Raw genomic sequence first — 17799 nt, 5'->3', positions numbered from 1 at the left:
TTAGCGGGCCATCTGTCCATGTGACATTAAACGCAAAATATCAGACCAGATGGCTCTCTAATGTCAGCAGGTCTGGAGCAACCTTTCAAAATCCACATGACGTTATACTATAAAAGATCTTTAGACATTTTTACACCATATTTAGAGGTAACCCCTTTGTGCGAGCATTTTACATGTGGAGTTAGGATTTAATCTCCAAGCAGAGACAAGTTTTGTGGGTCTTTTGTGTTTCTACATTTCTCTCTAGTGGTCCTGGTTTTTTTCTGTTCACTTCCCTCAAAAATGCACACAAGAGAGGAACCAAAGAAATGTAGAATTAGAAAAGGCCACAAAACAAGCTCCAGTCTGATACCTTAGCTCGAGCTCGAACATGAGTGTTAGAAAATGCTCAACGGCAGGTACAACAATATCAGAAAAATAAAAGTTAATTAAGTTTTCGACTAATGTTTACCTTATTCTGTATTACCGCTTTAAGCCAAACCAAAAGTTCAGTGTACTAAAAGTTCAGTCCATAAACTTTAAGACTCACTTGTCATCTGGATGTTAACGAGGTCTAACAAGAACCTGATGAAATACTGACCCTACATCCAACCCTGCCCTCAAGGTCAATTGTTCTGCAACCTTTGCGTGACCTTTATCCAATAACTGTTAAAATCATTCAATTTTACCCCCTTTCTGGAAATAAATGTAACAATACTTCACGAGATGACTTTTTATTGGAAATAATCTGAGGTACCATCGTGCTTCACAGGACGAATTTGAAATTCGAGAACCGTAAAAAGTAGAAGAAAGTTGACCGAAGCATAACTCGAAGCACAATGGTCGAACTGCACACTTCTATGGCATATGGCCTTTCTGAAGTGCCCCCTTTTTGTTCAATTTGAGAGATTTAGATTAATTTGTTCCGGTTGTTGTGGCAGTGCCATCTGTGACCCCTCCATATTTTTGTCATGGTAATCATTTGGAGCTGGTGCGTGCTGGACACTCACACATTGTCTGTACAACCTGTTTCACCACTTCTCATGCACTTGTGGCAATGCAAACCTTTCAACATTTTTGTTCACATTTTGTTTTTCATCAACAAGATTAATGTCAAATGCTGGTATGACAGCTATGTCAATAAGTATGCTGTTGCCAGTGTGTAGCAGTAAATTAATATAGTATGCAACATGTTTATTTCTAATACAGTATGCATATTTAAAGATACGTTCATGTAGGTAAGACATCCAAGTTAACAATATTCAAAGACAATTCGAGCTCTACAACTGGATAACATTCGGAAATTATTTCAGGACATTTCTAGTAATGCTGCAGCACAAGAGTTTTGGATGTCACTAGAAACGTCCAGACATTATCTCTGAATCTTAGCCAGTTGTAGAGAATTGTCTTCAAATGTATTTCAAGATACTAGTATCATTCTTTGCGTCTGACTTAAAAGAGACAAAAAGTTTGGGAAACATGTAGGACAGGTCCTTTTTCCAAGGGTAAATAGGGTCATAATATCACAACCCAACATTATAGCTCAACATTAGAATACAAGTCTCTTGCTTGCATAGTACAGGTAGAACAATACACTACAAATTACAATAACATGATAAAGCAATAAACTACCCTCGCTCTACCTTTCTATTCTATGAGTATGACTTACTGTTTATCTTGCCTTTCTGTACTCCAGAAACTAAGCTGATGAAAGCTATTCTGGAAACCAAGGTTAAAAAGAGAAACCCAAAGTAAATCCTGTTCCAAACTCCATCATAAATCTTTCATGGCCTGACTCAGTGATTGCTTTCTTCCTGGCAGTTTCCTATCGTGAGCTTTTCAGGGGCTCAGACGTCAAGGAAGCATTAAAGTACAGGAAAACCTGCTATTCCCAACCATGAATATTTCATCAGAAACTTTGGCTGCAATTGTGCTGGGGCCGAAAGATTGACAGGAAAATGAAACAGAGAGTTACATACTAGTAATTTTGTGGGTCATAAATATGTTATGGAAGTGACACCCAGATGTCATGCTAAAAAAACTAGGACAAAGTAACTTTCTCTGAAAAAAAGAAGTTTAATACCTCATTGGGTAAACAGAAGGCAGACTAACTTACAGGCATACAGAATAACGGTACCATACTTTTTGTTAGAACGCCTTTGTATATGACATATTTTTGGATTTTGAATATATATGATAATATCTCCTGTTTTACCACCAGTATCATTTCTGTATTTTGGTTGTCAGTGATACTGATCGTTTAACGACCTAATTTGTATACAGTTGATAAAACAATCTGCTAATTCAAGATAAAAACAACATCCTAATCTGTAATCAACACAAAGAACTTGCAGGATGCAATACACATCCCTTTTCCCTCACTTCACACTTAATGCCCTTGGTCCAAGTACATGTAAATGCTATGCTAGAGGAAAAAACAGTTAAATACTTCAGCAATCATGTATATATTTGCCCAAGGACATTATTGATTTGCCTACAGCTGTTTTGTCAACATCAGATCAAGACTTTCCAACGACCTTCTCCTAAAATACCTACCTCTAAACTCTGTTTACCGTACTATGTTTACCTGAGGTGCCCTCTAGTCTTATGAGGGTACAAGGCCTCAGACTCAGTGTTGTGGTTTAGCGCATGCATGCTGTGGTAATTAATTTGGACTAATTAGCACTAATTAAACTGACACCCTTTGTTTCCAGGTCATTGTGTGGTCTGGAGGCTGTCAAAAGATTGTTGTTGTCAGGAATAAAAGTGGTGAAACAAAGATGCATAATTTGTCGAGAACAAAACAGTCCTTAGCGAAAGATATTCTCGTCTAATTCTTGGAATCATTCAATCTTCAATCTCCAAATGAAAGTTGATTGCATGGGCCTGAGGCTTATTGCCCACTGTTCAGATCCGTAGACCCGGTTTATACCAGGATTTCTGAATTGTGATTCACTTGTTAAACTCCTTGCCCAGACACAGAGACTGATCCTGTTTTGCAAATCCTGGCCCAGGAGGGGGGTTTGATAGATCAGGATTTATCCACCCTCGGATCCGGAGTTGGACCGTTCATACCAAGATTCGAAAATTGGGATCAATCCTGAGCCTGGGCGAATCATCATTCGCAAATCATGGTAGGAACTAGCCTCTGTTGCAGGCTTCCCCGCAGCGATTTTTCAACTTATCAGGGCCAGATTCTTTGGCTGGGGGGCCGTATCCGCTTGGGGACACCAGCCAAAGAATCTGGTCCCGGATAAGTTGAAAAATCGTTGTGGGGAAGCCTGCAACGGAGGCTGGTAGGAACAGGTTACTAGAAATCAAAGGGGGCACTGGCCAATCTAGCTCTCAACTGTACAAACTGTCTGACTAACTCCTCTGGCAATTTCTACTCTTTCCAGCCACCTCTGGCGCCTGATAGTATAGGCTTACCAACTACCGGTACGTAAATCATGACACATCAGCTCAAGAGAGCTGGCCACAATGTTCACGTATTTGAACATGGATGATGCACCGTATAGGAATCTTACTTCCAAGTGAAGCACCCTGCGTTCCTTTGTTTACTCGAAACGTTCGTATGAGATCCGGAGAAAAGAGGACTGAAGTATTTGCCCAGCTGTCAGTCAGTGGTTAGTGTATCCTGTCTGTTGCAGGAAAACTTCTAAAGCTTTACAAGAATGCAAATCAATTTTAAGAAAAGTGCATCCGTGATACTTTCACACCAATCTCTCTCCAAATTCTATACCCAATTTTCCCACAAATGGCAAAAAGGACTTATCCATTGGAATTATTATTCAAATTTAGGGAATGATAGCATTGAATACAACAGAATCAAGGACTATACTATAGTCACAAATCACAGTTGCAAAATCTACTAGTACTTTGCAACATTCCATCAATACCTCAGTTTGAACATATTAATACTAATATCAAATATTAAACAGTATCAATCCAAAGCACAACAATGTGGTTCTGGTCACTACATAAATGTATAGGTTTGTAACATGTCAAAAATATCAACATTGGATTCCAATCTTGTCTTCAATAGAAGACTTCATATCACTGTCACACCTTAGGCAATTACAATTGTGTAATTAGCTGTACAACAAGGGGCTATTATAGCCAGACAACAGATAATGCCCTAGCCTTGAGGTGGGAGAAGATATCCCAGATAACCTTCTGGTTTGACAGCTCTGCCACTTACAATTCCTCACACATGAGGTCACCAACAACCTCAACAAAGCAGATAAGGAAACTCACTTGTCTCTCCAGTAAAGTACATGTAAGAGGGCCTGCATGCCATGCTCTTTTTTGTAAGGCGTAGGCAGCCTATTTTGATTTCCCGAGATTCGTAGTCTTAATCTTACCATATTCACAAAGTTCGTAGCGAGGCAAGCACATTTTGTGTAATGTTGACTTTCTTTCCCTTTGTGTAATACGTAGGGGTTCTTCTGAATTTAGCATAAATCGTTGTCGGAACCCCCCATGCAGACTCTCATGTAACCTTTCCAGTTAAATCTGTTCTTTTGACATTGTACTAGAAGTATTTGAGATCAAAATTGAGAATACAGTACGGGGTATTCACTGGGTTTCAGCTCACTGAAATACATTGAACGTCGTCATGCTTGAGAGAACTGGAAACATTGTCATTGGAAACAAGCCAGAAAGAGAGACAGAAGTTTTTGTCCTCTCCTGACAACGAATAATTTGTACAGCAGAATTGTAATTGACAGGTGGGGTGTGAAGTTGGGTTCTTGACAGAAATTATTCCTTCAGGTAAAAATTATAGTGTTGAAACAAAATAGAGTTTAACCATTCAATACTATATATAGACACACATAGTCGGTCACACAGCTGCCACAATCATACTCTTGTATGACTATGAGGGCAAATGTACTGTATTTGATTATATATTCTTTGAAGGTACTTTACAAGGTTACAAGACTTTTCGCCCCCTGACCTGTTCGTCCCCGGGTCCTTTCGTCCCCCTCATGGACATTTCGTTCTAGGATGACGCTTGTCTCACAATTACAAAGTACTCAATTTTCATCATAACATCTCAAAAAACCTTCAGTGTTGCTTTCTCAAGTCTTTCACGTTGGAAAACCGACACTAACATGACTAAAGTGACGCGCGAGCGGCGAGGGACATCATCATGTCGCCGCCGCCGCGCCCGCCATCTTGGATGTTTACGCATGTTGCAAATCGCTCGTGGGCGCCTTTTACGGAGTTTGTGTGAGTAAATGAGCTGACTGAAAATAAATTTTGACAAGAAAATTGACTGTATGGGACTGTATTTTGAAAAACGCTGCCCAAGACCGACTGGAAGTGTATCGCGATCGAAGTATGACTCGTCTGGAAACGGCAAGTACTTCGCCGGCTTAGAGTTTAGCTGCCGGAAAATACTTTTAAAGTAATATCTAAATGAATCTGAATAATACGTGATAAAATAACTAGTCATTTAGGGTTTAAATGTTGTTAAATGGGAGGACGAAATGTCCATGATGAGGACGAAAGGACCAGGGGACGAACGGGTCAGGGGGCGAAAAGACCTGTTACCCTTTACAATACCCCTCCCAACAACAACAAACATTATACTCCCTCCCCACCCAACAAATCTGTGTGTTCACCAACTACAACAAGCAACTGACTTTATGCTCTACAGAAGTACAGATAGAAACAAAACTTTTATAAAGAGTTTTGTGTGTACATGTAAGCACTTACCCTCTGTCCTGGATGGGACAAATCTGCTGTACCCGGCTCTGCCGAAAACACTACCCCTCCCAACCCAAGCCTGGAAGCCAAACTGTTTCCACAGGCCAGATCCTCAGCTCCAGGGCCAACATGTTCAGGGTCAACATGTTCATCAGGGGGGCTGGGTCAAAATTTCCTTGGGGGCATGTTGGCCCTGGAGCCAAAAACCTAGCCTGTGTAGGCCCTGGAAACTGGCTTTCCCAGGCTATCCCAACCCAAGAATCCATTCAAACACAGCATGGTCACAACAAGTAGAAATAAACTAAACTCTTTTGAGAGTCAAACAAACTTGTACTCACCCTCTACTGTCCTGGAAGTCTCCACCCTGTAGAAACACACAGAGGAGAAGAATATATCAGAACAGGTCAGTCAGACTGTTGGTGATCCACACTCAAAACAAACTCCCAAACATGTCCAGAAAGAGGAACAACACATGTGCCCCTCTGCTGGCCTGACATGAGGCATCACAATACAGGGGGCGGGCCAGATTATGCAGACTGACAGCAGTGGACAATGGGACCCAATAGGACTTCACAAGGGGTTGATTTACAGTTGGGAAGTGTTGCACTTTCATCTAGAGATTCCCCTGTTTTAGAGTGGTAGCATCCTGATTTCTGTCACTGAAGACAGTTTCAGACTTGACCCAGTGGACTTGACCATTGAAATTTTGGGAGGGGTACTGAGATTCTTTTTCATCCTAGAATTAAAGCAAAGGCATTCATTACCTGACTGGCTGAACATCATATGTGTATTCAGAAATAACTTGAGCTATATACTAAATTATGTTCCCAAATATAGATGTTTGTGATGAAATTTGAGTCTTCCAGCTGCTTGCAGGCCAAGAAGGACCAATTCCTTTTAGAACAAGTGTGGTCACTTTCACTCAATGTCAACAAAGGATATCAACTTCTATAGTAGCTGCTTCAACAATATGTACCTCCTTGACTTGATTCATTCTGTTACATGTACTACCATGGCTTCTTTCCTTACAACGTTCAACAGTTTAAAGGACAACTCAATCTCTGCAACTGGATAAGATTACTTCTGGATGTTTTGACACATCTGAGTGACATATCTTGGCTCTCTTCTATTGATGCTGAAGAAGAGTGATGGATGTCACACAAAATAGTAATCTCTATATCTTATCCAGTTGTAGAGATTGAGTGCCTTTAAATGTTGTAAGCCTGGATCAATGAGGTTTTATAAAAACCTCCTATATAACCTCCTTGGTCTAACCTTCATCATGGCAAATGTCTACCAATGTTAAAACATCATATGGAGAAAGCATGTGGATTGTGTACGAAACATCTAACGCTTTTCAATTTAGAGGAAACATCCTTCTTGTACGAAGACAGGATGGAAATTGTGAATATATTTTAGAATATCAGGATATTTGAATATTCCAAGTCACAGCCAGGTCATGTCCCAAGTGGGACAGGTACCTACAAATGAGCTGTGACAATCTCATTTCACACCAAATTGACACCCCTCTAGGGAAATGGTACCACCCACCCATCCAGTGAAAAATGTGTATTGGCTAGCAGCCATTCACTCAATGTGAAACATATGTAAAGATCAGGAATAAAACTTTTATGTTGAGGCTGCAATCAATTTTCAACCCTATAAATATATCATAAAAGTATCGAGGGCACAGTTTGAAAGTATGTTTGTTTATAGTATAACATCTATTGTCAGCATAGCAAAGTAAACTAGAGAAGAAAAGGATAGGCTTTATTAGTTCTTAATGTTGAAGCTTTCTTTATGAGGATTCCGAATCTTGATAAATGACACACATTAATACACATTAGCAGCCCTATAAGAGATCAAAGACATTCCACTAAAGGCTACCCCCTGGCCTGTTGTCTGTGGAAAACAGCCGCGGCAGCCTATAAAGATACAAAATACCTGTACCTTAAAATGGGCTCATTCCTGGGGAGACATTTTTCCCTGGCATAAAATCAAATTGACTGTTTTCCAAACACGGAATGGAAGACAGGACCTTGATGTCCTGAAAATGGTCATTAGATAGAAGCAAGCGAGTGACTATACAAGGGCCAATATCTTTCAATCTATCATACAATAGAAAACAAAGAAAAATAAATGAAAAGCTCCTTGGGTAAAATATCCCATAGGTAGTACTAGTAGTTGGATTCATCAATTTGGAAGTCCACCTTTCTGAGAATAAATTGATTTTGTTCTTGAAAATCTCTCATTTCTGATAGAGGTAATGAAGTGAGAACCATCAAGCATGCAGACCAAATACTAACATCAGTTTGGTTCAGTTCAGTTCATCCAAGACCAGTATATTTGTTACATTGTTTAATGCAATCTCTAACAACATCATGCAGTGATGAACACACACTAAAGCCACTGGCGTCAACAGGAAGACCACTATCTACCTAGTGAAGTAAAAGTGATCCATTCTAATCATTTGATTAAAGGCCGCTAGTCGAGATGAAAGGACTTGATAACAATTACCTGTCTTGTGACCTTGAATAGCTTGATTACAGCTGGTAGAAAAGTCTCCAGTGGTCTATAATGCTTGGATTCAACCTGGGAAGTTATCCCTACCCTTAATTCTTGATCGATTAGTGTGTTAGGTTCTAGCCTAGATGCAAGACCCCCAATCTCTAAAATATCTATTGATACTTTAGAGATTTGATTGGGGGTCTGGCATCCAGGATAGTAGTAGTTGGGTTCTTAGATGTGCAGCATTTTATGCCTGCATGAGGGTCTCCCATTCATGGGACGCAAGCTTTTAAGATTTGATTTGATTAATTGTTCGACATAAAACCAAGGCTACCAAACTAGCGAAGTAATGCTCTCTCTAAGTGGTAGAAGCTTGACAAAATAGGGCGAAGAATTTGCCAGAGAAAGCTGAGTGGGCTGCAAGTGTTCTCTGCTCATTTGTCTGGGAGAGAGAAATGTCAAGGGTACAAGCAGCAGGTCTACCCTGGCATCCAGCCTATCAGTTAGGCCTGGCGCTCTTCGGGACAGAAAGGGCTTTCCTTCACAATCCTCAAAGAGTTCATCTTTGGCACCCGGTAGTAGCAAGCCATGCCCGTAGCCAGGATTTTTATTGGCAGGGTTCTTTTTAATGTTTGAGGGACCAGCGAGCGTCGTAGGCACGAGACGAGCGCCGCAGGCGCGAGCTTCCTAGGGGGGTCGGGGGGTATTCCCCCCCCCCTGAAAATTTTATAAATCGAACCTTCTGATATGGCATTTCCTGTGTTTTTGAAAGGATTTCAAAGAAAGAAATCAGAGAAAAAGTGACCCCCCCCCCCCCCGGCTATGGGCATGCAAGTTGGTAGTAGCTCTACGCTACTCTCCAAGCAGAGGTTGGTGGGGATGACCTTTTTATCATATGCCCCATTTTTTGTCCGCTCTCCCCCACCAACCTCTGCTTGGAGAGTAGTTTTACGCAGTAGGAGTTTGATTGTCGTGCGACTCGTGCCCCATAAAACTCCTACCGCATAAAACAACCACTGGGTACAAACGATTACCCAGGTGGCATAGAGCTCCGTCTGCCCCGACAAAAGCTTGTACAAAGATAGCACAGCCTGGATTCGAGGCACTGCTGTCTCCAGCTTTGAATTTTTTTTTCGTCCCACTTACTGTTTGCTGGGGGCCATTGTTAATTTTCTTCGTTAAAATCTGTCATTGTAAGCTGTAACTTTTGTACATTTTTATCAATTTTATGTCATGAAGTTCAGACTTTTTGGACAGATGGAGTGAAATTTTTTGTCTGTCCTCCGTCCTAGGACGGACGGACAGGTCCTGGAGAGCCCTGATTCCAGGTTACAGCAGATCCTGTTTGTCCATCACTCCAGCTTCCCCTGATGTGATCCAGGCAACATGAAAACAAATCCTGTCAGTCATGACCTACTTTGCCCAGAGGGATGTGATGCCTGACACACAGCAGTGGCACATACAACACATGCCGCACAGCCAGGTGACATATGGTCACGCAAACAGTTCTTTGGAATTATCCAATGCAAAATATTGATGGCTCTTGCAGCTGGGTTCTTGTCAAATCAAACTTTCAAAGTAAAGTGGATCTGCCTTTGGATGTGGGGGTGTCTCTATGATGCTATACGCTAAATCAAGGAGGACTGCCTGTGTATCATCAAGAGTAATTTCGCGAAATCTAGCCACCCTGCTACGAACTACAGGTATAAAATAGCTTTCCCAATGGTTGGAATGAGTGTCATCATGTTGGCCTAACTGTTTGGCCCAGATTGAACCCAGCGGTCCTGGCTTAGAATCCCCTGACATGCCACCGATGTTATGCCCTTGGCAAAGGCACTTTACACGACATTTCTCACCACCCAGGTGTAAGAATGGGCACCTGACTTTGGTTGGGGAAGTAAAAGGCGGAGGAAGGAGAGGGTTGGGCTCCGCCTTCTAATACCATGTCCTAAACATAGTTGATAACAACCCACTGCTCCTGCAGCCTCAAAAAGGCTATGGGATTTTATTTTATCAATGGAAATTGAAAAACTTGCCTACCCTTAATACATACCGGAATGCAGGCCCTCAGTAAAGTAAAGTATGTCACACCACAAATTACTGACCCACAACAGCGGCACATACAACACATACCACACAGCCAGCTGACGTCACTCAAAGTGTGGATACGTTAACAGTCCGTTGCTATTATTCAATGACAAGTATCTACAGTTCAGGTCACACCAAAGTAAAGTAAAGTATGTCACACTAATCAAAACACTGACAAAAAGCAGTGGCACATACTGCAAATACCACACAGCCAGACTCGAAATGTTGATACATTTTTTTCTTTAGCATTATTCAATGACAAATATCAATGTTTCGTGTCACACCAAAGTAAAGTATCAGTCACACAGTGCAACACCAAATTTATATCAATACTGACACACAGCAGTCAGTATGTGACAGGCACTTTATAATACATATACCACCCAGCCATAAAAGGTACAGCAGACTCAAAATTTTTATATGTTGATGATGGTATGACGTGCAGGAACTGACGTGTAACAGTCAGGATAGACGATGTAGGGTTTACGTATTAGATTCAAACCATATGTAGATGTTTCTAAGAAAGTAGTCTATATTAAGCCAAATTATACATGTTGCAATATAACTGTACAGTATTCATCAATTAATATATTGTTCATTGACACACAAAATCTGCCAGCATCACAAAGCACAACCACTCTGAAACCACACAGCCACTGTTTATGTCATATATCAAATGAAATGGTGTCAAGTAGAGGGGTGGAAAACAGAAACCAGCCCCCAACAAATTGTTACATCTAGGTGAAAACATCGTTCACTCCTTTCTGTCTTGTCTCTTTCGCAAGTTACAACTTTTGTTCGCAACAATTAGGAAGACAAATCGCAAGACATATGTTTGTGCAACAAAACCAACCAACCAACCAACCAACCAACCAACCAACCAATTGATCAATCAATCGTGTAATCAAAATTGGCTTCTGAACAAAATGGACATCATATTGCACATTTTTTTAGAGACCGCTGTCCTTTTGAATTGAGCTGAAATAAAAATTGACAGCAGAGACATGCAGGAATACCCACAAAGAAGCCAAGAGAAACAAGGTAGTCAACTAAGCATGAAAGGTCCTCTATATAGCAGGCAGATTTGATTGGCTAAGACTGTACCAGCTTAACCTTTTCTGCACAGAGCCTTTGCAACTTCACACCAAGGAGGTCCTTGTTCACACCAGTGACTAACCTGTAAAGTGCCAAACTATACAGACCACTAACAAACAAAAGAAGGAAACTCACAGACCCGAGCACACCACTTGGGGACTCACAGTTTCTTGGAAAGACCAATAACTTTCTGACAAGGAAAATACAGCATGCTAGCAGAGACTTCAGTGATGTCCTGACAAGGGGGTGGATGACTTGTTTTCTGACCTCGGAGTCTCCCAACAAGCTTCCCTATCACCTCCTTGGTCCCAATGGTAACAGGAACATCAACAAACACAAGCAGAACAGTTGTTAAACAGATGATACTTCACCTTGAACTTGGTTGTCCTCAGATGCCCAGGGTTTCCCCTGTTACTGTTGCTGATACTGATAGCTTATGGAGGAAATCCCCCTGGATTTGTGGTTTAACCCACTACACTAATGGGTCCCAGATGACTGGTTCTTACCATTTGATTCTTGTGGTAGGGGTGTTGAGGTTGGGACTTGGTTCGCTTTGCTTTCATGATGATGACCCTGCTTTCTAAAGAATCTTTCAGCTATTTTGATGATAACTTAAGGCACCTTTTAGACAAATGATACAACGAATGTCATATCATAGTGTCAATCTAGTGAGATGAATGATAAAATGATGGACCTCCTTGATTGAGCAACCTCCTTCAGTCCTTTGTAAAACAGGAGAGAAGTCAACCTGGTCATCCCCCCTGATAATGGAACGACCCACCATCACAGTCCTAACAGGCAGACCCCTGAGACAATGCTAATCAGGAACAGAGCAGGAAGCAATGGTGAATTCTTCACGCTTCTGTACAAATGCCTTAATCCTCAAGCATATCTATCTCTACATACAGTTGCTTGAAGATGACAAATGCCAGGCATCATCACCTTTTTTCACTTTCTGTAATCTCCAAGCAGATCTTTGGGGCTCTCTGGCTGGGCCCCAAGATTGGAGGCTGTGAAATGAGATCTTGAGGCCCAGCCAGAAACCCATCACGATTTTGTCTCCAAAGATGGAGAAAAATGAAGATTGCCTGGGTACTATCCTAGTTAGTTTTTACATGTATAGCTACCAAGTTTCGGACTTAAGAAAACTTCCCCATGTCAGTACGTGGTTCTTTCTAAAAGTGATCATACCATCCACTGAAGACAGTGACTGAACTGATATGGGATGGTTAGTTGGATGGTCAGGTATAGCTGCAGTCCTGCTACAGACCACTAGATGGCATTCTTCTTTAAAGGCTGTTCACCCAACAGCTGGGAGGCTGATTTGTGACAGTCCGTAATTTCTGTAAGTACACTTTGTTTCCGAGTTAATCCAACGTCTAACAAAGCCTTTGAACCTGACATCTTAAATCTCTGTAAAATTGCAAACAAAGTTTCGCCTTTCTTTCCAATTTCCGTGACTCCCAAGCTGTCTACAACTGTCACCCGGTATCCCAGGAAAGAAATAAAATGTGCTAAAAACTTCTGTAAAAATGACAGAATTAATGTGTAGCATTACTTTTTAAAACTTTGCTATTCTGAAGAATAAACAAATTTGGACTGTTACCAATGCAAATGACAGAAAAAAAGACTCTTCGTCTTTAAACTTGTAGCAAGGCAGTTAGAAAATCAAATAATTTTAGAAAATATTTTACGTTATCTTTATTCTCTCTATTTCATTTCATTATCTATTTTTAAATTTAAAAAAAAATTCAAACCTCCTCACTCTGAACTTTGATACTAGAAGTTGCTACTCAGATGCTCCGAACATTGTGTGGTTGTGTGTGGTCTTCCATCTTATCTGACATTTCAGGTGAGTCTGAGTGAAACCTCCAATGCAGACCACTATAATTGTATGGGAAAATACAGGTTAATGAAGAAGATCCGTGCAATCTCAATGACCAATGCTTTATACAAACTGCTGAAAACACTTGAGTGTAAAACAGAATTTTCCTTTTCATCTCTGCTACGGAGCTTATTGTTTTTGGTGTCAGTGTCTGTCTGTGTGTATGTGCATGTGTCTGTTTGTGTTTCCGACCAGTACTTTGGTCAGCATATCTCAAAAGCTATATGAATAGATTGTGATGAAATGTGAAAATACATGGGTAGGTTTTGTTAAACAATAAATTTATCTGTGATCTTCTCTATGAAAAGGCAACCATTAGGACAACCAGTCTAAGCCATTTGATTATTCCAGTTCTCAATCTAAAGCTAAAACTAGACTTTTTTCCCACAAACAAGCAAGACAAAGATTACTTTACCTTTAAATGATCCCTCAGTAAGACCACCAAGAACTTTCCAGGATTACGTGACCGTTCGAACGCAGAAAACAAGCAGGTGACGTAAGCTGTGTCGGAGTGGTAATTGAGGCTTGGCAAACTGTCAACCTAACACCTTGTGAGCGAACATAACTATGCTGTTCATTCTCCTGTCCACAGCGTGATGCTAGGGGTGATACCCAACAGCGTAATTGGCGAAGGCACGACATATGCCAAGGTTTCCATTTAGAGTCACAGCTTTCTCACTGAGTAAAGAAGTAAGTTATAACAGCTTTGTAATACCAACAGGAAAGTGTGTGTGCTGGCATTCAGCGGGTAACCACCTACTACAAAGGTATATTTGACCTGGCCCGACCTCCAGCTCAATTACTGGAGTGAAACAAGAAGAGCGCCTGGGGCGAAACGGACTTCAGAAACAGATGGCAAGACTCAGGCCGCCGTTTTCAAAGCACAACAGCAGGCCGATTATACGGCGGATTTATGGCCTGTCAAGTTATGCTTTACACCTGCCTATTTAGGCAGGCAATTCTGTAATAAGAATGGATGTTTATCTGTGTTAAGAATAAAAAACTTAATTGTATAATACTGTAAAGTTTATTGCAAGTTCATGCCTGTAGGCTAATTGCAACTATGTATGGACTGAACTGAATTGTTGTTGTTATTTGCGAATTGCTTTAGTCACTTAATGACAACATTTCCGTTCAGTTCATCCATTTATTTGCCAAAAATAAATGATACTGTACCTGAAGTGAAACATACAAGTGAAACAGACAATGAAGATTTAACTACCGTATGTTGCTTAAGTCTACATTAAGGTTCTATATCTATTTCACTCATGTAGGATTATATTATATTATATAATCATAGGAGACGCCAAAAATAATTACTCAAGCAACTGGATAAGATTTTGAAACAGTCAGACGTTTCAGACAGTATCCACTGTCTTTCGTCAGTGACTAACGATAGGACTGAGAACACCAGCTTTATACCAAAACTCTGAATGGATATGTTAATGAGGTAAAGACAATTTAGGATGTCTTGAAGTAGTCTTCTTTTTGAAGACTACTTCAAGACATCCTAAATTGTCTTATTACCTGGATGTCTAACCTTCATCAACGTAATCATAGGAGACTTAGGAGATTATCAAAAAAGTTGATCTTTTAACAGATAGAAAAAATTCAAGCTCACCGAAATCTTGGCAGAAATTTAGGTCCAAATCAGACTCTGTCAACTTCCGTGTGTTGAAGGGAAGCATTAAACTCACAAGACATATTTATACAGATCATCGAACAGGAATGTTGAGCAACCTCTGTGACGCACAAAGACAGCTCCAACTCCAAAAACATTATAAAGCGTGAAATTGTTTTCTTTCCGGCAGTGTAATTGAGGCACAGTCACAGCAATTGTGTCTGAGTAACCTTATATTTCACCTTACAGTCTATGACTCAGGGCAAATAATTGCAGCTAAACATAACTAAACTACCACCAGATATAAGGTTACTTGGAGAGTACCCTCTATTCTGATACTTGTAAGTGCTGAAGCTTAGGTCTCATTCATAGGCTTACATGTTATAATACATGTTTTATATGGGCGCGTTCGTAATTAAGCTATGGGAAATGGACCAATGTCATTCATTCTATGTTGAGAATATTTACCCTAGATCATGCAAAAAAATTGCCAACAACTTCACTACATACAATCTCTGTTTATAGCAATTACAAATTGAACTTAGCTACACCCCCAAGAAGGCACTTTCCAGCTGTATTCAGCGCTTGACTGCATCACCCAAAATGCAGGGCTGTGCACTGCTGACCTCGTGCGCGGCTGTCGAACTTTACCTGCTAATTTCTTCAGGGTAACAAACAAGCTTTTATCAGTTTGATGCTTGAGATCAGTCGGGCTGGCTAAAAGGAAATTTTCCCACCGATATAAACACACGTTCATGCAGCCGTTATTTTTTGGGGTTACGGACTCTTTTAGAGACTACACGCGGAGTAACACAGGAATGAGACCTTAAAACTTAATGTTTTCACTCTGACAGCCTAACATTTGTCAGGTCTGGGTTTAGAAAAAGGTGGAGTCGAGTCAAACAGAATTAAAAGGATTTGAATGTAAAAATCAGTACATTACCTTAAAAAGGCAGATTCTTAGCAAGCATTTATATATTAACGGCCTGGCTATTAGTTCAGTTTTGTTAGTAAAAATTTCTACATATAGTTAAAACTCCCAAAGAAAACCTGACATGCAAGGGGCCGATAAAATCTGGTCTATGTCAGGTGGTCACTACAGGCAGTCATGATAATATAATGCTTATGCCAATGGGAAGACCAAAAAGTGGTCACAAAGGCCGGGTGGTCCGAACGACATGTAGAGGTGGTCACTTGCACAGGTTTGAGGATACATTTTACTACACAAATCATCCAAAAGCCATCTTGAATCTATCAAAACCTGTTCTAGTTATAGTAAGCTCATGATAACAGCTATCAGCTAAAAGTTTTCATATAACATAGCTCTTATATAACCCTACAAATTATATATGGTGGTAGCCTAGCCGTGGATGTGTCTACAATACAAGTCACTAAGGAAATCCCTTAAGGGCCAGATTTACTAAATCAGTAAATGTCAAACTTTGAGATGAAAAATTTACCACCCACCTTGTAGTAGATTTAAAGGTGAACAGAGAAGAGGACAACCTTCTAAACTCTGGCCTCAGGTAAAGGTGAAATCTAGAGAAGGCGAGACTAGTGCCTACACGTCATCATCTTAAAGAAAATGACCCAAAGACGTCTTAACGAGTGAAGGCGTTCATTCTTCACTCCACAGCTGCCTTTATGGTAGATTGCACAGGCTGAAAGGCCACGAGACCACGCGCGTTCGCAAGCTAGGAATTCAGTCGTGGTGCTCCACAACAACAATCCACCGTAAACACTCTGGAGTGGCGGGACCGTTAGCCCACCTACTTCAGACAATAGGCTGGAGGGGTAAGCCGATCCGACTGATGATTGGTTACATGAAGGCTTTAACAAAACAGTCAATTGAGAAGGGAAAAAAAATTCTCCTTCTTTTCATGACTGAATATTGTAGACTGCATGACAAATATCAAATAAAACATAAACATGAAGTTAAGTTTGGTCCTCTTTTGCTAAATTGTTTAGCAAGAACGCTACATAATATTTCCTACTTTAAACACCTATAGAAACAGTGCCATGGTAACACATTCAAAGGCAACAGCGGAAAAGCCCACGGTGACACCAAAGATGATATCCATCCCAAATCAAAATACCCATGGAGGATTAGGGAAAAGGATCTTTTGTCACCCGACACACGCAGCGTTTTCTGGAAACTGATCTTGAAAAGGATAGAAGGATACAAGCGAAAGATGAAACTTGGACCAAAACAACGAGGTAGGTGGCACGGCAAAGGGGAGAAAGCTTCTAAGTTACCACTAAAGGGAAAAGATTGATTGAATCGTCAGACCTAAAGCTGTTTCGATCTTCTTAAATTCAGTTTGTTGCTTTTAACTCATAACACTTTTTGAATGGTTAGAAATGCCCAATGCATTAAAACAACATTTTGATAACTGCTCCATATACTGTTATTGTATAATTATCATAGTGTGTATATAATCCAAGGAAGACCTTGCCTGTAATAAGCTACTTCAGGTATGATGTTTCCTGCCATGACCTTTACCTGTGTTTTTGTTCTGAAGGAGTCTAGGTATCCTGCCATCCGCAGGTGTTTCCGCTGTGTTAATTTGGCAGGTGGGAAAATTACACACCTGACCGGAGGTGAAATGCTCAGACGACAGAATAATTACCTTAATGAGTTATAGTGCTTTCACTCTGACCCACTTTCACACCATCAAGACAGGGAATTCCTTTGTTCACTAAATTTGTGGTCAAAATCATAGTATTTTTGTCCCCACAAAGCCTTAAGTCTTAGCTTTTATTGGGAAAATCCTCATTGAAATCCAAATTGATTCTGTCTTGGAGGGCTAGAGATTTTTGTTAGACATACCCACATGGTATTACCAAGGAGGTTAGAAATAGACATTCGGCCTGGGTATCTAACTGGTCAAAACATTGTAAGCAAATGTGA

The 17799-nt window shown here is 40.5% G+C and overlaps 1 protein-coding gene across 2 annotated transcripts in view; it reads right to left on the bottom strand.

Moving 5' to 3' along the window:
* The window catches only part of LOC136440938 (ankyrin-repeat and fibronectin type III domain-containing 1-like), a 159160-nt gene that overhangs the window by 62349 nt on the left and 79012 nt on the right, over positions 1 to 17799 (bottom strand). For both annotated transcript variants that reach the window (XM_066437134.1, XM_066437135.1), the window contains one exon: positions 6030 to 6055. In XM_066437134.1, coding sequence (XP_066293231.1) covers positions 6030 to 6055 — 26 coding nt within the window. The remainder of the gene's footprint in view (positions 1 to 6029; positions 6056 to 17799) is intronic.

This window comes from Branchiostoma lanceolatum, chromosome 8, assembly GCF_035083965.1.
Source record: "Branchiostoma lanceolatum isolate klBraLanc5 chromosome 8, klBraLanc5.hap2, whole genome shotgun sequence".
Taxonomy (NCBI): Eukaryota; Metazoa; Chordata; class Leptocardii; order Amphioxiformes; family Branchiostomatidae; genus Branchiostoma; species Branchiostoma lanceolatum.
Note: the sequence above shows the minus strand (reverse complement) of the source record. Positions and strands in the feature narration are given on the sequence as shown.